Raw genomic sequence first — 26,428 nt, 5'->3', positions numbered from 1 at the left:
AGTTCATAAAACAAATGAATAAAGATTTGATGGATGCCTGATACTCTGTACGTCACTCAAGCAGAAAACCGCAAAGGTTGCTAAATCCCAATGAGTCAAATTTGACATGAGATGTAATTTTCTGGTAAAAGTCTAGTTTAAGAGCTATCAGTTAAGCATATTACAACCAGGTAAATCTGTTTTATTTTTGACATCAATGCCTGGGAAGAACATCATATTACAACCAGGTAAATCTGTTTTATTTACGACATCAATGCCTGAGAAGAACATCATATTACAACCAGGTAAATCTGTTTTATTTACGACATCAATGCCTGAGAAGAACATCATATTACAACCAGGTAAATCTGTTTTATTTACGACATCAATGCCTGGGAAGAACATCATATTTTGGTTGTTACCTGGTCAGGTAAAGACATTGCTAAAATATGTAGATTTCTTTGTGTGTTTTTGATCTCTCTGGCAATACAAGCCTACAAGTTTGAAATGCAATGGAGTGGTAGGGTTTTATGTACAAGCCCACTAGGTCTTGTAGTGTTAAAGCCTTGCATTCAGCCATCTCTACTATCCCAAACCTCAGTTGGAAAAAAACAGGCCTGTTTTTCATTCTGTCTTTCAAGGTCTCTGGAAATCAGTTTGTTTGAATATGCTCACACTGTGGGGACTGGAAGTGCGGTGTGTGTGTGTGCGTGCTTTCGTGTGCGTGAGTGTGTGCGAATCATATTTACGTGTGTGTTTTTGTTTATGTCTGACCGGACTAGGTTGTTTATACTCATACCTAGGCTGATGGAGCCAGATAAAAGCAGAAATACTAAACATGTGTCTCCACGGCCTTGAGACTTCACACAGGCCTTGACTACAGAGCTCCGCTTTGTGAACACAGTTCCCTCCAGTTGCTGTGTGTTTGGACAGGAAACATCGAAGCTGATCAAACACTGGCTCAGACGGCCACTGCTGCGCTGAGACAAAATTGTGCAATGGTTCCTTCAAATCGAAGGAAATGTGAAAAATAAACAGCAATGGAGTTGAGTCCCACTGATGTTCAAGCGTAGCTGGTTTTGTTTTTAATTTTGTTCATGTGGACGTGTCAGCAGCTGTCCCTAAAATAAAACCATGGTGAGCATAGATTCTTATCTTTACATGAGTCTCAGGCTTTGTAGAGGCAGCAGAAGCATAGACATACACATACACAGGTACAACTACACACACATGCAGAATTTCACACAAACATGTACATCTACTCACACAGACATACATACAGTACCAGTCATACAGTACTACATTTTGGACACACCTATGAAATAACACAAAAAAAGTGTTAAACAAATCAGAATATGTTTTATATTTGAGATTCTTCAAAGTAGCCGCCCTTTACTTAAATGACAGCTTTGCATACTCTTGGCATTCTCTCAACCAGCTTCTTGAGGTAGTCACCTGGAATGCATTTAAATTAACAGGTGTGCCTTGTTAGAAGTTCATTTGTGGAATTTCTTTCCTTCTTAATGCGTTTGAGCCAATCAGTTGTGTTGTGACAAGATAGAGGTGGTATATAGAAGATAGCTCTATTTGGTAAAAGACTTGCCATATTATGCCAAGAACAGCTCAAATAAGCAAAGAGAAAGGACAGTCCATCATTACTTTAAAAGATGAAGGTCAGTCAATACGGAACATTTCAAAAACTTTGGACGTTTCTTCAAGTGCAGTCGCAAAAACCATCAAGCGCTATGATGAAACTGGCTCTCGTGAGGACCGCCACAGGAAAGGAAGACCCAGAGTTACCTCTGCTGTAGAGGATAAGTTCATTAGAGTTACCAGCCTCAGAAATTGCAGCCCAAATGAATGCTTCACAGAGTTCAAGTAAAAGACACATCTCAACATCAACTGTTCAGAGGAGACTGAGTGAATCAGGCCTTCATGTTTGAATTGCTGCAAAGAAACCACAACTAAAGGACACCAATAAGTGTTCTGCAGCGATACGCCATCCCATCTGGTTTGTGCTTAGTGGGACTGTCATTTGTTTTTCAGTGATGACCCAGAACACACCTCCACACACACACACACACAGCAAAGTTTTGTGTGGCCTGTACAATAGATTTAACACTTAGTTGTGATAACATCATTGGCAGTAGACAACAGGGAGTGGAAAATAACAACCCATTAGCTGGATGGGTTCAAGGAGAGGGTTAGGACAGGACAGAGAGAGAGAGAGAGAGAGAGAGAGAGAGAGAGAGAGAGAGAGAGAGAGAGAGAGAGAGAGAGAGAGAGAGAGAGAGAGAGAGAGAGAGAGAGAGAGAGAGAGAGAGAGAGAGAGAGAGAGAGAGAGAGAGAGAGAGAGAGAGAGAGAGAGAGAGAGAGAGAGAGAGAGAGAGAGAGAGAGAGAGAGAGAGAGAGAGAGAGAGAGAGAGAGAGAGAGAGAGAGAGAGAGAGAGAGAGAGAGAGAGAGAGAGAGAGAGAGAGACAGAGAGACAGAGAGAGAGAGAGAGAGAGAGAGAGAGAGAGAGAGAGAGAGAGACAGAGAGACAGAGAGAGAGAGAGAGAGAGAGAGAGAGAGAGAGAGAGAGAGAGACAGAGAGAGAGAGAGAGAGAGAGAGAGAGAGAGAGAGAGAGAGAGAGAGAGAGAGAGAGAGAGAGAGAGAGAGAGAGAGAGAGAGAGACAGAGAGAGAGAGAGAGAGAGAGACAGAGAGAGAGAGACAGAGAGAGACAGAGAGAGAGAGAGACAGAGAGAGAGAGACAGAGAGAGAGAGACAGAGAGAGAAAGAGGAAACATGAGACAAAGAAATAAAAATGTGGCAGAAGGAGATTGTGCCTGCCTTCCTGCCTGTTCTGCAGAGATACAACTCTCGGCTCCCCTCTTGTGGTTGCTTGAAAAAAGCACACTTCACAACTCAGCTACTGTCTATGGCGCATAAAACTACCTCAAACTTATCTAGATGGTTGTGAGATCTACCTGGACATTCAATGAAGCAATTTGAGTGTTTGCGCCAACGCTTTGACCACTCAAATGTTATATCACCACAGGACTACATTTAGTGTACGCTACTGTTATGATAATGTATTGGGAACGATCCACTGTAGTGGGATCCGTATCAGAGTAACTGACATTTGTGTGATCAACATATTTATTGATTTTTCACAGACAAAAAAACAAGATAAAAACATTAGATAGAAGGTCATGTTCTCTTCATGAAAACATGACAACAGTGCAGATGTCTTCACTCTCCACCACTGCGTTTCCACCTCAATATCGATATTATATCACTGCAACTATTTGACAGCTGTTTCGTTTCATCATGAGAGAACGGTGTATAGGGGGAACTGAGAGGATAGACAGAGTCTGAGTGAAGGTAATACCAAAGTAGGTAAGGTAGCAACAATTTACATGTTCCATTAGGTTAAAAACATAGCTGCTGCACACACTCCCTCCTGGTCCTTCCCTGTTCAGAGGCTGTTTTTTAAAACTAGGGGGACAGTGAAACTGTCTAGTACTGGAGGAGAACTGAGTCAAGTTGGTTGGACCTCAGTAACAAGACGGTTTCTGAGTGCAGTTGTTTCAGGGGTCAGGGGTCAAAGGATGTCTTTAACTGGGGGGTCAGTGGTGAAGTTGAGCGGTCCCTGAGGTACTCCTAGGCCCCCAGCACCAGCACCAGCAGCAGTAGTAGTAGAAGTAGAAGCAGCAGCAACAGTAGCAGTAGTAACAGCAGTAGTAACAGTAGCAGCAGTAACAGCAACAGTAGTAGTAGCAGCAGTAACAGCAGTAGTAACAGTAGCAGCAGCAGCAGCAGCAGTAGCAGTGGGGAGCTGCAGGTCAGTTGAGATCTGGAGCAGGGGAGTACTGATCTCACTGGACTGCAGGCCGCTGGCCACCCTCAGCAGGCAGCTGAGCACCATGTCTTTGGCCCGGCCTGCTTCTAGGTGGCCCTCACGGCTCAGCTGCAACGTGATCTGATCCAGGCTGGTAAGAAGCATCTCTGAAGCCAGCAGGTGGCTGGGGAAACCCTCATTACAACCCCCTTCCCGGGCCATGCTCTCCAGCATGTACTGCTGGTACAGGTCCAGTAGCTTGTGCTCCAGGTAGCGGTTGAGCAGTGAGTTGGAGAGGGGCCCCTCACACCCCTGGAGGAGGAAGCTCTGGTCGCGGCCGCTCCCCGCCCTCCAGCGGGAGGATCCCAAGCCTGAGCCCCCCTGGAAAGGACGCAGTGGCCTGTCTTCAGAGGCCCGATCTGGGGGAGAGTCATCTGCGGCTGGGAGGACGTCACAGGAATAGAGGAAGGGGCCGTCGGCCTGGGTATCGCTGCAAGGCAGGAGCTCCCCATCGTGATCTGAAAGAGGCAGCACCTGGTCCCCACCGATGTGGAGGTCGCTGTAGTTCTGACAGATGCTCTGGCAGGAAGAAGGCACCAGGAAAGGGACGTCGCCACCAGAACGAGCCTGCCCAGGGATCTCCATCTCTGGGGAAATGTGTCTGCCAGGATGGGGCCTCTGGGAATTCAAGGCCTGCTGTAGAGAAGAACCCTGGGGCTGGATTTGGGCATTCACCCGGGAGGGCCTCTGATCTTGGGCCACTCTAGGCAGGATGGAGTGGCCCTTTCTGCTTGGCTGGTCTGGAGAGGCCTGGAGTGTGAAGAGGGGCCCGGCTTTAACCTGCTGTGAGCCAGGCCTCACACTACTCGTGGGGGGCTCTATCACAGGGGGGAGAGGGTCCAGTCTCTCCTGGTCACTACAGTAGGTCATGCTCCATAGTATGCTCTCACACAGCATGGCTGGAAAGGAACACACATATACAGCCGTTTGGTCAGTTTACAGCAGCTTGTGGATAAACTGTCTTTGGTCAGTTTACAGCAGATTGTCTTTGAGTCCCTTTTGAATATATTTGTTTATATTTTACAATGTATTCATACACTGGGGAGAAAAATGCATTTTTGTTTTGACTCCTTACCTTCAAATTCAAACGATGCAACACGTCAAATGACGCAACACTCTTCAAGCAGTCATGCAGTCCACCAACTGTTGCTCTGAGTTGGATGTGTGCTCCTCTCCTCGCTCTATTCATGTAAGTGTCTCCAGGTCTATTGTACCAAGCCAGTGCAGTACCATAGAGCAGTGTGAGTGAGTGGTTGTGACAAGTGTAGGTACCATTGCTTTAAGCTTTATACAAGACCAAGAGGAAGTGAGAGGGCTGTCTTCCATATCCTCCATCATAGCATCTGTCAATGTCCTGAACATGAAACAATACAGTTTTGTTTTCCACTGAAAAAAGCACAGGGGTTTAAAAGAGGAAGGAAAGCACAGGTGAGGGGTTTAAAAGAGGAAGGAAAGATTGATTTAAGGAGAAAGAAACTTCACACTAAGCCAAACAAATATAAATTGGCCTCTCCCTTTCACCTTATGTCTCAAACTGACAGAAGAAAGTGTGTGTGTGTGTGTGTGTGTGTGTGTGTGTGTGTGTGTGTGTGTGTGTGTGTGTGTGTGTGTGTGTGTGTGTGTGTGTGTGTGTGTGTGTGTGTGTGTGTGTGTGTGTGTGTGTGTGTGTGTGTGTGTGTGTGTGTGTGTGTGTGTGTGTGTGTGTGTGTGTGTGTGTGTGTGTGTGTGTGTGTGTGTGTGTGTGTGTGTGTGTGTGTGTGTGTGTGTGTGTGTGTGTGTGTGTGTGTGTGTGTGTGTGTGTGTGTGTGTGTGTGTGTGTGTGTGTGTGTGTGTGTGTGTGTGTGTGTGTGTGTGTGTGTGTGTGTGTGTGTGTGTGTGTGTGTGTGTGTGTGTGTGTGTGTGTGTGTGTGTGTGTGTGTGTGTGTGTGTGTGTGTGTGTGTGTGTGTGTGTGTGTGTGTGTGTGTGTGTGTGTGTGTGTGTGTGTGTGTGTGTGTGTGTGTGTGTGTGTGTGTGTGTGTGTGTGTGTGTGTGTGTGTGTGTGTGTGTGGCCGTGGCCCTGCCCAAGCGTCTGGTCTGTTTACAGGTGACAGAAAGGGAAGTGTGGCCTCACGCTCCAACCTGTGGTCATGCAACCACAACTCATCATTTCCTGTTTGAAACCCAAGACTTTGGGCAGCTCAGTGTTATGCTAGAAACCAGGCCCTGCATAGTCAGGTCCGCTCTGACACATTGTGTAACCATAGGTGCCCATGGAGGGTTGAGCCTATCTGATAAGGGAATCAATTAATGTGTTGGGGGATCCCTCAGTTTACAATCTATATACTGTATAGTTCTATTGCAGTCATGAAAAGATTTGCAGAGTAGAGGTGGGAGGGGGGTCGTTTTCTTGTGTTCACTCTCCAGTCTAGGGCTCCTTAGTCAATAGATGAGTCAATGCAGATTGCAGATCTTCGCCTTGCGTCTGTTGGCCAGCAAAGAACCAGCGCAACAATGGTGTTCACAGGGCCTGAAACATGACACCACAGTCACCTTAATTATTTATTTGGAGGGGATATTTAGACAGATATTATGCATAGTGTAATCCGTAATTTATTAAATGAACACTGAAAGTGTGGACCTGTACAGACACTGGAACAGTGTTAAATCCACACACTGCTTATTGTAAAGCTTTATTTACCAGAGTGACTTGCTTTTCGACTGAATTGTAGTTGCCACCCACGACTCTATTTGTTAGTGAAATTCGTTCATTTTCAATCCTATGGACCTCACCAAGCGTTTTCCTACTGGAGGCAAATGTTATCATTAAAGGTCCCGAACAGGCATTCTGATTCCCATGGAAAATAGCCTTTTGAGTGAATGAAATGTCACCCATTATATTTTAGGGGGATAGAAATGCTCAAGGTCTTTGAAAAATCTACATGGAAGTTTGAAAAAACATGCTGTTTTCAGTGAGCTTATATTAATGAGTTTGCCTTTACTGACAGCTCTTTGAAACGCCTGTGTCAAGAAACTTGGATGCAGTGTTGTAGTAAATTCATCTATTTGGAGCAACTCAAACAACATTGCAAATGCATTAATGGTGTCAATTGTTTTTTTTAAATCCTTTTTGGGATAGGGGGCAGCATTTTCACTTTTGGATGAATAGCATGCCCAGAGTGAACTGCCTCCTACTCTGTCCCAGATGCTAATATATTCATGTTATTATTAGTATTGGATAGAAAACACTCTGAAGTTTCTAAAACTGTTTGAATGATGTCTGTGAGTATAACAGAACCCATATGGCAGGGGAAAACCTGAGAAAAATCCAACCAGGAAGTGGGAAATCTGAGGTTTGTAGTTTTTCAAAGCTTGGCCTATCATATACACAGGGTCTATGGGTCAAGTTGCACTTCCTAAGGCTTCCACTAGATGTCAACCATCTTTGGAAACTTCTTTCAGGCTTCTGCTATAAAGGAGGGGGGAGTGGGAGCTGAATGAGTCATGGGTCTGGTAGAGTGTCTCAGGCTCGTGATGCGCGGTGGAAAGAATGAAAAGTAAAGGAAAGAATGAATGGGGTCATGTATCGTGAGATTTTGAGTGAAAACCTCCTTCCATCAGCAAGGGCATTGAAGCTGAAACGTGGCTGGGTCTTTCAGCATGACAATGATCCCAAACACACCGCCCGGGCAACGAAGGAGTGGCCTCGTAAGAAGCATTTCAAGGTCCTGGAGTGGCCTAGGCAGTCTCCAGATCTCAACCCCATAGAAAATCTTTGGAGGGAGTTGAAAGTCCATGTTGCCCAGCAACAGCCCCAAAACTTCACTGCTCTAGAGGAGAACTGCATGGAGGAATGGGCCAAAATACCAGCAACAGTGTGTGAAAACCATGTGAAGACTTACAGAAAACATTTGTCCTCTGTCATTGCCAACAACGGGTATATAACAAGTATTGAGTATTGAGATAAACTTTTGTTATTGACCAAATACTTATTTTCCACCATAAATTGCAAATAAATTCATTAAAAATCCTACAATGTTATTTTCTGGCTAGTAATAGGGGTTGCAAGACTTTAGGGTCCAGATTGTCTCGCCCAGCTGATTTGTAGGGATACAGATTTTGCAGCTCTTTCAGAAGAGGTCTGGATTTGGGTGAAGGAGAAGCGGGGGGCTTGGGAAAGTTGCTTTTGGCCGGGGTTAGGGGTAACCAGGTGGAAAGCATGGCCAGCCATAGAAAAATGCTTATTGAATAGATTTACCAGTGGTGACAGTGTTTCCTCGCCTCAGAGCAGTGGGCAGCTGGGAGGGGGTACTCTTATTCTCCATAGACTCTACAGTGCCCCAAACCTTTTTGGAATTAGTGCTACTGGATGCAAATTTCTGTTTGAAGAAGCTAGCCTTTGCTTTCCTTACTGACTGAGTATAATGGTTCCTGACTTACCTGAAAAGTTGCATATCAAGGGGGCTATTCGATGCTAATGCAGAACGCCACAGGATGTTTTTGTGCTGGTCAAGGGCAGTCAAGTCTGGGGTGAGCCAAGGGCTATATCTGTTTTTAGTTCTACATTTTTTGAATGGTCCATGCTTATTTAAGATGGCAAGGAAAGCATTTCTAAAGAGCAACCAGGCATCCTCTACTGACAGGATGGGGTCAATATCCTTCCAGGATACCAGGCCAGGTCGATTAGAAAGGCTGTGTTCCAGCTTGAATTTTTAAAAATAAAACAAGTAAAAATATCCATACAGTTGAATTCTGAAGTTTACATACACTTAGGTTGGAATAATTAACTCGTTTTTCAATCACTCCACAAATTTCTTGTTAGCAAACTATAGTTTTGGCAATTCGGCTACTTTGTTTATGACACAAGTAATTTTTTCCAACAATTGTTTACAGACAGATTATTTCACTTAAAATTCACTGTATCACAATTCCAGTGAGTCAGAAGTTTACATCCACTAAGTTGACTGTGCCTTTAAACAGCTTGGAAAATTCCAGAAAATGATGTCATGGCTTTAGAAGCTTCTGATAGGCTAACTGACATCATTTGAGTCAATTGGAGGAGTACCTGTGGATGTATTTCAAGTCCTACCTTCAAACTCAGTGCCTCTTTGCGTCATGGGAAAGTCAAAAGAAATCAGCCAAGACCTCAGAACAAAGACCTCAGAACAAAAAATTGTAGACCTCCACAAGTCTGGTTCATCCTTGAGAGCAATTTCCAAATGCCTGAAGGTACCACATTCATCTGTACAAACAAAAGTACACAAGTACAAACACCATAGACCACGCAGCTGTCATACCGCACAGGAAGGAGATACATTCTGTCTCCTGAGATGACCGTACTTTGGTGCAAAAAGTGCAAACCAATCCCAGAACAACAGAAAAGGACCTTGTGAAGATACTGGAGGAAACAGGTACAAAAGTATCTTTATCCACAGCAAAACAAGTATGATATCAACATAACCTGAAAGGACCATCAGCAAGGAAGAATCCACTGCTCAAAAAAAGCCAGAATACGTTTTGCAACTGCACATAGGGACAAAGATCATACATTTTGGAGAAATGTCCTCTGGTCTGATGAAACAAAAATAGAACTGTTTGGCCATAATGACCATCGTTATGTTTGGAGGTTTAAAGGGGGAGGCTTGTAAGCCGAAGAACAGCATCCCAACCGTGAAGCACGAGGGTGGCAGCATCATGTTGTGGGGGTGCTTTGCTGCTGCAAGAGGGACTAGTGCACTTTACAAATAGATGGCATCATGAGGAGGACAATTATCTGGATATATTGAACCAACATCTCAAGACATCAGTCAGGAAGTTAAAGGAAGTTAAAAATTGGTCTTCCAAATGGACAATGACGCCAAGCATACTTCCAAAGTTGTGGCAAAATGGCTTAAGGACAACAAAGTCAAGGTATTGGAGTGGCAATCACAAAGCCCTGACCTCAACCCTATAGAAATGTTTGTACAGAACTGAAAAAGCATGTGCGATCAAGAAGGCCTACAAACTTGACTGAGTTACACCAGCTCTGTTAGGAGGAAAATTCCTCAACTTACTGTGGGAAGCTTGTGGAAGGCTACCCAAAATTCTTGACCCAAGTTGAACAATTTAAAAGCAATTCTACCAAATACTAATTTAGTGTATGTAAACTTCTGACCCACTGGGAATTAAAGAAATACAACTGAAATAAATCATTCTCTCTACTATTATTCTGACATTTCACATTCTTAAAATAAAGTGGTGATGCCAACTGACCTAAGACAGGGAATTTTTACTGGGATAAAATGTCAGAAATTGTGAAAAACTGAGTTTAAATGTATTTTGATAAGGTGTATGTAACCTTCCGACTTCAACTGTATGTAACGGCATTCAGAGGTGGAAGAAGGATCGGACCAAAGCGCAGCGTGGTAAGTGTTCGTGATATAATATTTAATGAAACGAACTGAACACTGAAATACAAAACAATAAAGTGAACGAAGGAAAACCGAAACAGTACCGTGTGGACCAAACACTCACATGGAAAACAAACACCCACGAACCAAAAGTGAAACCCAGGCTACCTAAGTATGATTCTCAATCAGGGACAACAATTGACAGCTGCCTCTGATTGAGAACCATACTAGGCCGAACTCAAAACCCAACATAGAAAAACAAACATAGACTGCCCACCCCAACTCACGCCCTGACCATAGTAAACCATAGACAAAAACAAAGGAACTAAGGTCAGAATGTGACACTGTAAGTATTCTCAACCCTGAGTCAATACTTTGTAGAAGCACCTTTAATGATGATTACATTTACATTTACATTTACATTTAAGTCATTTAGCAGACGCTCTTATCCAGAGCGACTTACAAATTGGATTACAGTGCTGAGTCGTTTTGGGTAAGTCTCTGAGAGTTTTGCACACCTGGATTGTACAATATTTGCCCGTTATTCTTTCTAAAATTCTTCAAGCTCTGTCAAGTTGATTGTGTATCATTGCTTAACAGCCATTTTCAAGTTTTGCCATAGATTTTCACGCTGAATTAAGTCAACACTGTAACTGGGCCACTCAAGAACATTCAATGTCATCTTGGTAAGCAACAGTGTAGATTTGGCCTTGTGTTTTAGGTTATTGTCCTGCTGAAAGTTGAATTAGTCTCCAAGTGTCTGTTGGAAAGCAGACTGAACCAGGTTTTCCTCTAGGATTTCGCCTGAGCTTATAGCTATATTCCGTTTCTTTTTATCCCAAAAAAACCCTCTCTAGTCCTTGCCAGTAACAAGCATACCCATAACATGATGCAGCCACCACCATGCTTGAAAATATGAAGAGTGGTACTCAGTGATGTGTTGTGTTGGATTTGCTCCAAACATAACACTTTGTATTCAGGACAAAATGTTAACTTCTTTGCCACATAAATTTCCTTCAAACCAAATTCCACTTTGACATTATGGGGTATTGTGTGTAGATCAGTGACACAAAATCACAATTTAATCAAATGCAAATTCAGGCTGTAACCCAATAAAATGTGGAAAACTTAATGGGGTGTGAATGCTTTCTGAAGGCATGGTGAGTGCCTTTTCCATAGATGAGTAGTGTGAACTTTCAATTATATTTGCTGACACCCAACAGTCAAATTCTGGCACCAGTACAGTATCTGTCGCTCTGGATAAGAGCGTCTGCTAAATGACTTAAATGTAAATGTAAACCACACTCCTCTGCATACTTTGATTTGGTTTCATCCAAATATCATCCAACTTCATGAAAGACATGATTTTGACTGTTCGTGTTCTTTAAAATTTAAAACTCTCAAATGTAAAACTTTAAAACTCTTTAGAACAATAAATGAAATATATAACGCCTTACTTTGATGGCAAAGTGCTACCCTAACACAGCGGGTGTTAGGACCCTCATTGTTTACAAGCCACAGCATATCTGCAATGACACTTGGCTGGCTTGTAAAGTTATATGTAAGTCCTATTGTAATCCAGCCAGTCATCCAGCCATCTGACAATTTCTATTCACCCACAACCTGCATTTAGAATGACTGTTAGGGTTAGGAATATTGTGAGGAGACTAATATATAAGGGGACCTAATATAAGGGCACAAGGCGAGACCCAGATGCAGACATGGGAGGCAGATGGTTTGAATCTTTGATATTTATTATAATCCAAAACGGTTGGCAAGAGATTGGTCGTGGACAGGCAAAAGTTCAAAACCAGTTCATAGTCTAGGAGGTACAGAGTGGCAGGCAGAATGGTCAGGCAGGTGGGTAACAGAGTCCAGAAATAGGCACGGGTCAAAACCAGGAGGACTAGCAAAAAGAGAATAGAAAAAGCAGGAGCACAGGAAAACCACACTGGTTGACTTGAACATACAAGACACACTGGCACAGAGATACAGGAAACACAGAGATAAATCCACTGGGGAAAATAAGCGGCACCTGGAGGGGGTGGAGACAATCACAAGGACAGGTGAAACAGATCAGGGCGTGACACCTAAACCATTTAAACTGGAACAACCATTTCAGTAATGTGTGCAATGAATCTAACTAACTGATTGGATTAGTTTAGAAAAATGTATGTGCTATATCTTTGTGTAGCATAAAATTAAAAAAGCAATCAATGTGTATGCAAAAACACAGATATTAAAAACAATCCTTAAAAAAGAGCATGCTGGTTAAATCTGATAATGAACGGCATGGTTTTGATGAGAAGGTTTTAGTCTCCACAGAGACAAAACGTATATAATCACACTCTCACACTCAACACTGGCTATTAACACCAACACTGGGGTTATTTTACACCATTTGGGTGTTAATTTTACTCTTAGAGCCTTCATTTAACTCCTGAATCAACACTAGAAATGTTACACTGAAATATGCAACACTGGACGATTTTCTGTGTATAATCCACTGGGCAGCGGGACTACAGCATGTGCGTTTTGGTGACAATGGGAGCTTGAGGTGCCCATAAAGACATTTGACACGGGACAGCTGTTCAATAGTAATGACACAAGAGTGGGTTGAATTTCGAGGCCCGTTGCCATAGCACAACCCCCCATAACACCACAGTGATGGCCGGGAATGTTTTTTTTTAAGTGAGAGGAGTCTGAAGTTATCTTCTCTGCCAACGATACTCACGGGCAGTTTCATCCCCATGGACAAGACCAACTTTGTTCTTTTACGCGCCATGTGCTTGTTTTCGAATTGATTTCTGAGGAATACTACTTGGAAACGGTTATGGGCACCTGGATTGAACTAACATTATATTTTTTATAACTGTGAGTTACTCCACGCACAGGGGGGATGTTTAGGAAGATCAACAACGCACTCCGTCCCAACAATGGACACAGGGCTGGTGATGGCAGTCCGCGGTCCGAGCAGGACTACCACAGCGCGTGCACCGTCAAGTTGGTGCGAAGCACCTCCATGCTGATGGTGGGCCAGAGGAATCAGTCATCTGTCAACTCCACACTGAAGCGGAGCAAAAGTTTTGTGAATGTCGAGTCCACCACCGCCTTGTATTATTATCAGAGGCAGGAGGACCGGATATGGCTCTACTCCCAAAATCAGAACTGCCTGGAGTATTTGGAAGAGCTGGTGGCGTTGAGACGGCAGTACACGAGGAGTGTCAACAACTTCAAAAGCAACGAGATGAAGGCCACAATCTCCCCCAAGAAGAAGCCTGCGCCTCCCCCACCCAACTCCAAGAACGCACAGGTAGAAAGGCTTTGTGAATCACTTAATGGCTATGACCTCACCTCATAATTATCTTTGTGTCCTAAATTAAATTGTTGAACCACTGAATGCCTTCTACTAAAGAAATCGATAGACAATCATGTTCTCTCTTATTTTGTAATTTTTTTAAAGATCATGAGGACCAAACCGTCTGCCCCTCCAATCCCCAATGAGGAGGACACTCTGGACTTCTTTGATGCTGTCATCGCGAGCTGTGACCCTGAGCACACGCGCAAGCCCCATGTAGACGATGGGCACGCTGACGTTGACTTCATTGGTGAGTTGTGTTTTGGTTTGAAGTACGATCAAGTTGCCTAAACAGTGAAGACAGTGGACAGCTACCTGGTGCTGATATAGAGACAGTGGACAGATACATGGTGCTGATCTGGAGATACACAGCAAATTCTCCAGTTTTAAATCAACACTGACAATGTTAAATTTAAAACTGGGCCAGTGTCTACATGGGTCCAGACTTTTGCGTGTTAAAGGTCCCGAAGATCATTCTGATTTCCATGTAAAATAGCCTTTTGACTAACCATCCAACCTTTTTACGTGAGTAAAGTACATGTTGGATAAAAAAATGTCATGACTGGCCTGATGGAAACATAAATATTTTATGTAAACTTTCCAAATGTCAACAAAACAAAATACGCTAGACAAGGTGGATCTTCTTGTGTCGGTAAAATGATTTATGTGAGAAATGTCAGTGAAAACGATTTTATGCGCAAATATTGATATACTGTAATAACCATCACATCGAAGTAAATTTGTCATGCAATGAGATATTGTGTGGTCCAACTAGGACTGGTTGGGAAAGCATGCAGTTTATTAGACCACAGATGGAACAAGTTATGGTGAACTTCACAGGGTGGTGAAAGTGCACGGTGATGAGCTTGATGCTCCTTTCTACTAAATATTGACGGTCTTATTCTTGTGACATGATCACCAATGCTTGGCTGCCATTTGACAAATAAAAATTATCTCGCTCTTTTGTCCATAATAATTTCATCATGTAGGCTATACAATATGTGCACTGTAGCCGGTTAGAGTGCGCATGCAAAGACCAGAGTGGGCACACTCACTATAAAACGCACATTTTTGGGGTGAGATGACATGAGTAGAGTTGTTAATGCAATGACATTTTTTTACTTGTGTTTATTTGTGAATTTAACCGTGTACTTTTATGTGCACCTTTTATCTGCAACAAGTTAATTAGATGGAAACACCTTTCTGGTGGGAAAATCCGCAAATTGTTTTAATGCAGATTTTTAAAATATTCGCATGAAAATCTGTCGCCAATTGGATGGAACCCTAGCTCTAAAATATCCCCCAGAATATTTTGGGGGGATAGAAATGCTCAAAATTACAGAAAAAAAAGAGTCTACTTTCTCTCATGACTAACTACCAGGAACTTTGAAAAGACAAGCTGAGTGGGCAGGAGGTTATATTCAGGAGCTCACCTTGACTGACAGCTCTTTTGAAGGACTATGTCAAGAAATTTGAATGCAGTGAGCAGTTACATAATCTCATGCAAATTTTGTGATACACAAAGCAATTTAAACAACATTGAAATTGCATCAACGATGTCAATTTTACACCTCCTGTTTGACATATCTTTTGCGGTTCACAGCAGCGCTGACAGATTTTAACATGACAAAGGTGTCAGCATTTTGAACTACGTTCTCTAGTAAATAGCTAACACCAGATACATATGAAAGTGGAAACATATAAGAATATTTGCCATAGATGAATAGTGTAAACTTTTAATTATATTTGCTGACACCCTGCAGTCAAATTTGGTCACCAGTAGAGTAGCTATCTAGCTTTATAAACCACGCCCCTCTGCAAACACGCAGTCTCCTATGTTGGTTACAAGGCGGTACTTATCTAAATTAGGTACGAGAATATCATGTTACCATTGGTGTATTAAAATGAGAGTTAGGTGATGTCACCTTGTCCCCTTAATAATCCCGCCTCCTGAAATCAAGTGTTTGACAAGGGGGAAGAGATCAATAACTTTATGCTCAAACGTTATCGATGTCGGCACAACATACAAAAAACAGAGCCCCAATATAATTTCCCAGTGTGCCTTACCTTTTTGAGTGACTTGTAGAGTTACCACCCATGACTGTATTTGTTAGTGACAGAGACATGGTTGTTGAATTCCTTAAAATCTGGTCCTGTGGACTTCATAGTGAGGTTTTGCTGTAGGCAAATGTAACAGAGCCATTATGCACTCACGGGGCATGGCGGGGGCACCAGGCTGTCGGTAAGGCACATGCTCTGGGAGTGCAGAGCTGCCAGGGACCTGTGGATGGAAGCAGGCCCCCTGATCACCCCGTGTCTGCCAGCAGGGGAGGACCTAACACCTCAGCTCGTGCTGTATGGGGTGGGCCGAAGGCCTATTCCATCGAAGGCCTTCACCAAGTCCTGGCCCACCCTCACGTGCACGAAGGCCTTCACCAAGTTCTGGCCCACCCTCACGTGCTTGAAGGAAGCACTGTGGTCCTCCTGCAACCTGCTGGTAGGGAAAAGCGTAGAGACCACCCCCAGGCACTGGCCATGGTAGCCACGGAAGCCCTGGGGTGGTACAGAAGGAAGGGGGCAATGGGTCCCCCACAACACCCTAGGTCCCGGCGGCCACGGACTGACAGCGCTGCGGTGCCTAGGGGAAGGATCTCCTCTGGGCCCTGAAGGACGGGACGTTAATTTATTCAGAGGAGCAGGATGAGGCGAGTTTGATAAGGACTCACCCCGAAGACAGCCTTTTAACAAAGTGACTTTTTAACATGTTTTTCATGTCTTAAAAATGTTTTACCTTTGTTAGATCATTAGTACATATTTTAAATGGCTTTTACAGATTTGATGTTTACAAGGAAAGTACTTTTATTCATGGTTGTTTTAATTGATTTTAACATGTACTTTTTAGCAAATTTAAATGTAACTTTCAAATGCTGTGTTTTATGCTTTGTTGCAGTTTTATGTGTATGACATGATGTAAAAAATGTATGGGCTGTTTTTAAAAGAAATGTGTTAAAACTTTTCCAAAAGAAAACAATTCAAATAAAACTGTTAATGACAATATCTTACATATATCATAAGGCCTTCCTTACTTTATTGGCAATATTTTACCCCAACACAATGGTGTTAAGAACCTACTGGTTTACAAATCACAATATACTGACTTTCAAAGTGATATATAATTCCTATTGGAATCCAGCCTGAGTTAAGATAGCCACCAGTTACACTGTTTATTCACACACAACCTGCAGTCAGAAAGATGTTAAAGGTTAGGAACTTTGATGAAAGAGACTACCTTAACTATTTAATTAACGTGTGCAATAAATCTAACTAATTGATTGGATTGGTTTAGAAAAATGTATGTTATGTATCTTTGTGTGGCATAAAATTAATCAATCAATGTACATGCAAAAACACACATATTAAAAACAATCCCCTCCAAAAAATCTAGATCCAGTAGAGCGTGCTGGGAAATAAGATAATGATGGGCGTGGTTTTGATGAGAATGTTTTAGTCTCCGCAGAGTAAAACTGACACAATCACAGTCAACAATGGTTATTGACACCAACACTGGGGATTTTTTTGAGTTAATTTAACTCCTATATCAACACTAGAAATGTAACACTGAAAAATCAACACTAGGTGTAGTGAAGCCCTAGCTACCTGGTGCTGATCTAGAGACAGTGAACAGTTTGTTGCAGTCTCAGAGTAATTGTAACCGTAATAGATCACAAACTACACTTTAGTGTTTTTTTCTCTCCCCATGTACAATTTGGATGGGCATTTTGAGAACTGACGTGAACCCATCTCTCTCTTCATCAGTGGCCACCAGCACCAGTGAGCACGACCTCCACTCCAACTGGGTCATGAGGGTCCCACGGTGTCCCACAGATGAGTCCAAGCTGAAGAAGCCGGCCTCAACCAGCAAAAGCAGCAGCACGGCCAAGAAGAACAGCGACAACGGGACGACGAGCAGCCGACGACACCTGCAGAGAAACCCCATCCACCTGCCCAAAGTGGTGGAGAGCGCTTTCCAGACACTGCGCTTCAAGCCGAAACTCAAAAAAAAGTAGTGGGAACTTGCTTGTCCTGAGTTTCATAACAAGTACAAGGAGTCAACTTGGGGAGGTCCCGTGACATGCAAGCATTCAGCTGGTGAGGAATTGGCAGGGAAACCACAAAATAACCATGGATAGTAATATAGGAAGTGAGAGAGAGAAGTAGGCCTAGAGGAAGTGAGAACTGAGAGAAAGTAGCAGCCAATGATTATGGTATTGTGTTGGTGTGGACAGGCATAGCATGTGACATTGTTCGCTATGCCACCAGCCTGATAAATTATCCAGTCCGCTGTGGCCCGTGGGACTGATGGGACAGTAACCCGATCCACAAAGGACCGTGCGTAACTTGGACAGCGTAATTACCAACAAACACTCTCATTACTTAGTTACTGTGACTAAACAGACCACCTACTCCACCTGACATCACAATCAGTCAAGTCTTTTAACTGAACAATGCAACTGTCCATTTTCTTTTGCAAGTATTTTTATTACACATTTAGACTCGGCTTATTATATCCAGGTTTACCTGTCGCATCAGTCTCCCTAGACTCGATGATCAACATCACTGTATGAAATGTAAGATGTTCACCATGTGCCTCAGATTGAATCATTGAAATGATTCTTAAACATTAACCAAGGTACTGCAAATGGCACTGCTTATTTAGTTTTATACTGTAGTGGGCTACCATTGTACTGTAACAATATAATTTATCCTGTTAAGTCTATATTATTTATGTACATTAAAATGGGTCACCATGGCACTTTTTCCATGACTTGTGGACCCTTGGTGGGTGTTGTTGAAATGGTTGTACTTCATTGCAGGAGACGACAGGCTGAACTGATGCTGGTTATCGACACAATAATATGAGAGCACAGAAGGGATTTTTTATTTAGCTAGGCAAGTAAGTTAAGAACAAAGTCTTATTTACAATGACGACCTACCAGGGGGCAAAACGACATATTTTAACCTTGTCAGCTTGAGGATTCAATCCAGCAACCTTTCGGTTACTGGCCCAAAGCTCTAACCTCTAGGCTACCTGGAAGCACAGTTTAAACATAATTTATATACTCCCCCAAACCTTGAAGTAATAGCTATTCATGTTCTTGTTTTTTATCCTCTTATTCTCACAACTAGTGTGAATCAACTCCATTTCTCAAGGCAAGTTCAAATCACCTTGCTACAGATCTGTTTCCCTCAAAAATACTATTTTCTTTTATTTATTACTAAAAGCACAAATGTGCAAACAAACACACACAAGGTACACTGAGTGTAAATAACATTAGGAACACCTTCCTAATATTGAGTTGACACCCCCCTTTTCCCTCAGAACTGCTTAAATTCGTCGGGGCATGAACCCCACAAGGTGTCGAAAGCATTTCACAGGGATGCTGGCCCATGTTGACTCCAACGCTTCCCACAGTTGTGTCAAGTTGGCTGGATGTTCTTTGGATGGTGGACCATTCTTGACACACACAGGAAACTGTTGAGCATGAAAAACCCAGCAGCGGTGCAGTTCTTGACACACTCAAACCAGTACACCTGGCAATTACTACCATACTCCATTAAAAGGCACTTCAATAGTTTGTCTTGCACATTCACCCTCTGAATGGCACACATAGACAATGCATGGCTCAATGGTCACAAGGCTTAAAAATCCTTCTTTAACCTGTCTCCTCCCCTTTATCGACACTGATTGAAGTGGATTTAACAAGTGACATTAATAAGGGATCATAGCTTTCACCTGGTCAGTCTATGTCATGGGAAGAGCAGGTGTTCCTAATGTTTTGTACACTCAGTGTATCCACACACACATACAAATTCTGATGCACCATCCTAACATTCAGTTTTTCTGCTTTGCCCTTGGGGCTGAAGAAGGCAGACATGCTTTTCATGCCTGTTTTGTCCACCTTGGCCAGGATCTTCTGTGCCGCACTCATCTTCTAGGGCGGCTGGAGGAGGAGAAAAGATGTATTCAATAGTTTTGCTCATCGGCCTTGAGTGAAGACGGCTGAAACATAATTACACATCATCATGACTCCTTTCCAGACAGAATATACAATGTTACTTGAACCTTCGTCTGGATTTGAAGGCCTCTGCATTGCATTGCTTTAAACTGCACTCACGTGAACTTCAGCAAGGATCCTCCCCCATATATATATATATAATTCTCTCATGGGTCCATTCATGCAGGCTGCACCTAATCTCCCTCACTTTGCGGGAGAAATCGGAGCTGTTGAATATGGTGTAGTCCTCTCCCGCCTCCACTGATTTGTCAGACAGCTTTCACTTCTGCCGAATGAGGATGGGATGTATAGAGTGAGACCTGCTTTCCATCACTCTAAACACCAACCACCAATCACACCACAGACACACGTTTACAAGTTACCGTGGCAATACCGTGAGTATCACAAACTGACCAACCACATCCACCAACAATAGGCATAAGAACACACTAATCTACCTGTACACTGCTACCATCTGGTGAATCTCAAGAGAAAATCACGGTGGAAAAGCCAGACCCTAAAATAGTTTATATGTCAAATCAAATATTTATCCCGCTTTGGTTCCTAATACATGCAGAAAAGGAACAATGTCCCCAAATAAATAGAAAACTAGGAAAACAATAGGTCAGTATATACAGTAGGCCTAACTACACAGTGTGATGACACAAGTAGCCTACACAGAGAAGCTGAATAAAATACCTTTGAATGATGCTCCACTTTCTTAGTGCTTGAGAGCTCAGGTAACCTGTCAGGAGGAAGGTGAAAGGTGACTGACCATCAGACTGTTAAACACTAATAATGCTGCTTAATGCATTACCTTCAAAAGTATCACTGTCTTAATAGCACAATGTCACTTTCATCACCAGTACATTTCCAGTCAAAAGTGCTGACCTGGGCCCTGCAATTGTCTTCAAACTGTGGGATGTGTCTTGAGAAATCTAACTGCCACGAGTTATTTGATTTCGGTCTCCAAAACCGCACACTCATCTTCAGTTTTTTGGGGGTGGTTAACGTGTATTTCAAATGACTCAGTGACACTTACGATGAAGCGACATGAACATTTGATTTTAGATTGTGCATGTACATACTGTAGATGCTTGAGGAGAGCTTTTCTCAGGTCTTCACTGATGTCCGCAGATGTCAGACCACGGGCATACTGCAGGTAGTCCTCTGTGTTACAATGAAGAGAGGGCATAAGAGGGTTGATACCACAGCATCCCTTTATACACTTCATTATGGAATGACATCCATCCTATTGATATCACAGGAAACTGGGTTGACAGTCTGAGCTTTAAATATAAAATGAATGTGAAACATAAAATGTAACAGGTGAGGCTATGTTTGGTGTGGAAAGCTCCTGATCTCTAAAGTGGGTTTGGTGCCATCCTCTGGTTAATTTGATGTTTGCAGGCCAGTGAGAACATGGCACAGGTCTGCGGTATTAGACCAGGCCCTGAGAGTGACTCGCCTTCCTGGGTCTCTGACTCCTTCTAGACTCTGACGTATGTCATGGACTTCACCCTTTCTCCCACTGAGATGTTAGTCTTTCCGAGGGCCTTCACTGTCCTCTCAGCCTAGAACAGCAGGTACACAGCAAAACCAGCACACTGTTAACACTGTTAAATCTACTGCAGAGCAGCAATTCTGAACTCCTGATTCAACTAATCAAGGATTTGATGATTAGATTAATCTGGTGTGTTATTCCTGGGCTAGAACAAAAGCCTGCACAACCTGGAGGTTGCCAGAATCAGATTGCTTCAGGATGTACTATAGAGCATGACAAACCCTGCTTATGCAGCTCATAGATTGATCAATGGGTACCTTCTTTAACCCTTCCCATGGTCCTTTCCTGGCAGTAGCGGTGAAACTTCGGACTGCCCATCTCTGAAAGAGCAGTACACAGAACACGTATAACACCTGAGACCCCTCAACATTACACTTTTATAATGTGTTCATGTGCAGCTCATCTTCAGAAAATCTCAAACAATTTCAAGGGTGCTGCAGTCACGGAATTACCTGATATACTAATTAAATCTATTAATGTGCACTTCAGTCTGACATAGAAGTGAGAAATTAATTATTGGGTTTAGGGGTCTACAGTTGATTGTTTCTGAGGAGCACATTAACTTTCAACATTAGTTTGTGTGGGCTGAACAGTGATCTCTGACCTTTTTCCTCAGCCACGTGGTGCAGGGAGGCTAGGGAGTGCGTGCAGCTCAGCAGCCTGGTGTATGCTGGGAAGTCCTCATCCATCACCATCTGGTACACAGACTGGAACTTTGCCTGCACCAGAATGGTATCACAAAGAGAGGAAGACAGTGATGACATCACAAAAAGAAGGGCAGAAATTACCTTGCAAAAAGAGACAGAATGATGAATGATATGACATCACAATAACCAGACAGAGATCGAAGCACAGAGGACAGAGATGACATAACAAAGAAAATAAGAAAAATTAATGACAAAAAAAATCTGGATAAAGATAGAGTCACAGAGGGCAGGAGGTAACGTCACAAAGAAAATAATGAAATGACAGAAAAAAGACAGGGGATGTAGCAAATAAAGAAAGAGACAATGTATGACATCACAAAGGGATCAAAGGGATCAAAGCAAGAAAGACTGACTAAGATGAGATCAAAAAAGGGGAAACAAAGTTAAAGTCGGAAGTTTACATACACTTAGCTTGGAACCATTAAAACTCATTTTTCAACCACTCCACAAATTTCTTGTGAACAAACTATAGTTTTGGCAAGTCGGTTAGGACATCAGCTTTGTGCATGACACAAGTAATTTTTCCAACAATTGTTTACAGACAGATTATTTCACTAATAATTCACTGTATCATAATTCCTGTGGGTCAGAATTTTACATACACTAAATTGGCTGTGCCTTTAAACAGCTTGGAAAATTCCAGGAAATTAGACATTTAGAAGCTTCTGAAAGGCTCATTTACATCATTTGAGTCAATTGGAGGTATACCTGTGGATGTATTTCAAGGCCTACCTTCAAACTCAGTGCCTCTTTGCTTGACATTATGGGCAAATCAAAAGAAATCAGCCAAGACCTCAGAAAAAAAATTGTAGACCTCCACAAGTCTGGTTTATCCTTGGGAGAAATTTCCAAATGTCTGAAGGTACCAAGTTCATTTGTACAAACAAAAGTACGTCAGTATAAACATCATGGGACAACGCAGCCGTCATACTGCTCAGGAAGGAGACCGGTTCTGTCTCCTAGAGATGAACATACTTTGCTGCAAAAAGTGCAAATCAATCCCAGAACAACAGCAAAGGACCTTTGTGAAGATGCTGGAGGAAACAGGTACAAAAGTATCTATATCCACAGTAAAACGATTCCTATATCGACATAACCTGAAAGGCCGCTCAGCAAGGAAGAAGCCACTGCTCCAAAACTGACATTACTCAGCCAGACTCCGGTTTGCAACTGCACATGGGGACAAATATCATACTTTTTGGGGAAATGTCCTCTGGTCTGATGAAACAAAAATAGAACTGCTTGGCCATAATGACCATCGTTATGTTTGGAGGAAAAGGGGGAGGCTTGGAAGTCGAAGAACACCATCTCAACCGTGAAGCACAGGGGTGGCAGCATCATGTTGTAGGGGTGCTTTGCTGCAGGAGGGACTGGTGCACTTCACAAAATAGATGGCATCATGAGGAGGACAATTATGTGGATATATTGAAGCAACATCTCAAGACATCAGCCAGGAAGTTAAAGCTTGGTCGCAAATGGGTCTTCCAAATGGACAATGACCCCAAGCATACTTCCAAAGTTATGGCAAAGTGGCTTCAGGACAACAAACTCAATGTATTGGAGTGGCCATCACAAAGCCCTGACCTCAATCCCATAGAAACTTTGTGGGCAAAACTGAAAACGTGTGTGCGAGCAAGGAGGCCTACAAACCTGACTCCGTTACACCAGCTCTGTCATCGAGGAATGGGCAAAAGTCCCCCAAATTATTGTGGGAAGCTTGTGGAAGGCTACCTGAAACGTTTGACCCAAGTTGAACAATTTAAAGGCAATGCTACCAAATACTAATTGAGTGTATGTAAACTTCTGACCCACTGGGAATTTGATTAAATAAATGAAAGCTGAAATCATTCTCTGCTATTATTCTGACATTTCAGTCTCTTAAAATAAAGTGGTGATCCTAACTGACCTAAGACAGGGAATTTTTCCTAGAATTAAAGTCAGGAATTGTGAAAAACTGAGTTTAAATGTATTTGCTTAAGGTGTATGTAAACTTCCGACTGTAAATACGCAATAAGCACACTATAATTTCAAAAATATGTATTGACATATGGGCCTTGCCACTTTACTTTGATCAAGTAGGGCAACAGAAGGTAGAAGGGATCTATTGGAGTTAAGTACGGTAGTCTACCATCTGTTCAAATAAAAACATTTGGATCTTCAACCCCATTATTTACACCTTGTACTAAACCCATTAAGCTTACCTATCATTAGCCAAGTAAATCTCACTCCACTATGCTGATCACGCCAACGGAGTGGAGTGGAGACGAGTATGTGGCGAGAAAGACCAGAGTGGTGCAGCGGTCTAAGGCACTGCATCTCAGTGCAAGAGGTGTCACTACAGTCCCTGGTTTGAATCCAGGCTGTATCACATCCGGCCGTGATTGGGAGTCTCATAGGACGGCGCACAATTGGCCCAGTATCGTCCAGGTTTGGCCGGTGTAGGCCGTCAATGTAAATAAGAATTTGTTCTTAACTGTCTTGCCTAGTTAAATAAAAGTTCAAATAAACATTTCAAAACATGTGGACTGTATTGCCAACTACATCAAGTCGCCAAAGGTCGATACTTGTAAAAACTTGTATTCTTAAACCCTTACCGTGTGGCTATGTTTGTCCTCCGTGGCTGCGCATCTTTCTTTGTTGGCTGAAATCTATACTTTTTAATGAAATGTTAATCAAATACAACCACTGACTGTTTCCTCATATCAACTATCTAGTTCCATTTGTATCCACAGTGGGACGTTGCATGACGTCATCTTAAAGGCACATACTACAATAACAGAAATAGGCCTCCATCTATACTGAAAAACAAATATAAACGCAACATGTAAAATGTTGGTTTCATGAGCTAAAAGATCTCCGAATTGTTCAGTACTCACAAAAAGCTTATTTCAAATTTTGTGCAAATTTGTTTACATCCTGGTTAGTGGGCATTTCTCCTTTGCCAAAATAATCCATCCACCTGACAGGTGTGGCATATCAAGAAACTGCATAATCATTACACAGGTACACCTTCTACTGGGGACAATAAAAGGACACTAAAATGTGCAGTTTTGTCACAACACAATGCCACAGATGTCTCAAGTTTTGAGGGAGCGTGCAATTGGCATGCTGACTGCACAAATGTCTACCAGAGCTGTTGCCAGAGAATTGAATGTTCATTTCTCTACCATAAGCCCCCTCCAATATCATTTCAGAGAATTTGGCAGTATGTCCAACCGGCCTCACAACCGCAGACCACGTGCAAACACGTTTTAAGTACTTAGTGATTTACTGACATTGAGGGAGAGGTTATTGTTCCGGTCCCACACTGCCATGTCACTGACCTCCTCCCTGTAGGCTGTTTCATCGTCACTGGTGATCAGGCCTACCATCGTTGTGTCGTCAGCAAACTTGATGGTGTTGGAGTTGTGTGTGACCTCTCAGTTGTGGGTGAACAGGGAGTACAGGAGGAGACTAAGCACACAACCCTGTGGGCCCCCGTGTTGAGGGTCAGCATGGCAGAAAGAGGCACTGAGTTTCAAGGTAGGCCTTGAAATACATCCACAGGAACACCTCCAATTAACTCAAATGATGTCAGTTAGCCCATCAGAAGCTTCTAAAGCCATGACATAAATTTCTGGAATTTTCCATGCTGTTTAAAAGCAGTTAGTGTTTGTAAACTTCTGACACACTGGAATTGTGATACAGTGACTTATTAGTGAAATAGTCTGTCTGTAAACAATTGTTGGAAAAATTATTTGTGTCATGCACAAAGTTGATGTCCTAAACGACTTGCCAAAACTATAGTTTGTTAACAAGAAATTTGTGGAGTGGTTGAAAAATGAGTTTCGTTTGAACGTTCGCTGTCTTCCGAAAAATCATGACCACCTTGTTCATTGTCTGTCTTCACTGTCATGAATTTTCCATTGTTGCTCTTTCAGAAAGCTTTGTTACATGTCTCCTTATAATGCTCTTCACCACTGTAGAACATCAAGAATTGGAGGAGGGGTGTATTTTTGTTCATAAACATTTTCAATTCTTTGTAAGAAAAAAAAAAACTCACATCTGTTACGCACGCCTCTATGAAGAGGGAACGCAACACCCTGCTACAACTACACTCTCCGTGAAGTGAACAAGGTATGGACTGTAGGTGCAAGTGAGAATGACAACAGGCAGAATGTGGTACCGTTTACAAGGACTTTATTCCTTTACACGGTAATATGGGGAAAAGGGGCTGGACGGAACCAAAGCAAAGAAAGTAAATCTCAAAGCCCCCCTCTCCCATCTTACCTGCCGAAACCAATACTTAATTTAGCACCACCTGGTGCCCTAACCAAAATACAGGGGGTGGGCCGCCCAGGTCTTACCTAGTGTGCCTAGACAGCGAATATGCTACGGGTATATGTATGCCCGCGGGCCTCTTGCCTAAGCACTCCCTAGGTGCCTTCCCCTTCTCCCCTGGGAACAAATGAAACAGAATATTAAACCAGTTCACAAACAAACTAAGAAACAAAGGACATCAAATAAGCTCTATCT

At 42.7% G+C, this 26,428-nt stretch overlaps 2 protein-coding genes and 1 pseudogene across 2 annotated transcripts; 1 reads left to right on the top strand and 2 right to left on the bottom strand.

Annotated features, from left to right (window-relative positions):
• Nucleotides 1-3,083: 3,083 nt before the first annotated feature.
• On the bottom strand, nucleotides 3,084-5,108 carry LOC118371182 (TLR adapter interacting with SLC15A4 on the lysosome). Its single transcript, XM_035756542.2, has 2 exons — nucleotides 4,938-5,108; nucleotides 3,084-4,761 (listed from the first exon to the last, which is right to left on the bottom strand). The coding sequence occupies exon 2, from the start codon at nucleotides 4,757-4,759 to the stop codon at nucleotides 3,566-3,568; it is 1,194 nt and encodes a 397-aa protein (XP_035612435.1). The 5' UTR covers nucleotides 4,760-4,761; nucleotides 4,938-5,108; the 3' UTR covers nucleotides 3,084-3,565.
• Nucleotides 5,109-12,998: 7,890 nt separating this feature from the next.
• Nucleotides 12,999-18,441, top strand: LOC118371186 (uncharacterized protein C13orf42). Its single transcript, XM_035756546.2, has 3 exons — nucleotides 12,999-13,541; nucleotides 13,692-13,836; nucleotides 17,403-18,441. Exons 1-3 carry the CDS (start codon nucleotides 13,128-13,130, stop codon nucleotides 17,651-17,653), a joined length of 810 nt encoding a protein of 269 aa, XP_035612439.1. The 5' UTR covers nucleotides 12,999-13,127; the 3' UTR covers nucleotides 17,654-18,441.
• Nucleotides 18,442-18,584: 143 nt separating this feature from the next.
• The window catches only part of LOC127931271 (ribonuclease H2 subunit B-like), a 28,139-nt pseudogene continuing 20,295 nt past the window's right edge, over nucleotides 18,585-26,428 (bottom strand).

The sequence above is a fragment of the Oncorhynchus keta genome, chromosome 7 (genome assembly GCF_023373465.1).
Source record: "Oncorhynchus keta strain PuntledgeMale-10-30-2019 chromosome 7, Oket_V2, whole genome shotgun sequence".
In the NCBI taxonomy this organism is placed as follows: Eukaryota; Metazoa; Chordata; class Actinopteri; order Salmoniformes; family Salmonidae; genus Oncorhynchus; species Oncorhynchus keta.
The sequence above is the reverse complement of the archived record's forward strand: the minus strand, read 5'-3'. Positions and strand labels throughout refer to the sequence as shown.

What these genes read in the sequence shown, in the direction of transcription:
- LOC118371182 (XM_035756542.2), bottom strand. Translation starts at nt 4,759, where the DNA reads ATGCTGTGTGAGAGCATACTATGGAGCATGACCTACTGTAGTGACCAG.
- LOC118371186 (XM_035756546.2), top strand. Translation starts at nt 13,128, where the DNA reads ATGTTTAGGAAGATCAACAACGCACTCCGTCCCAACAATGGACACAGG. An exon ending in CCAACTCCAAGAACGCACAG is followed by an intron (nt 13,542 to 13,691) that starts GTAGAAAGGCTT and finishes ATTTTTTTAAAG; the next exon opens with ATCATGAGGACCAAACCGTC. An exon ending in CGCTGACGTTGACTTCATTG is followed by an intron (nt 13,837 to 17,402) that starts GTGAGTTGTGTT and finishes TCTCTTCATCAG; the next exon opens with TGGCCACCAGCACCAGTGAG.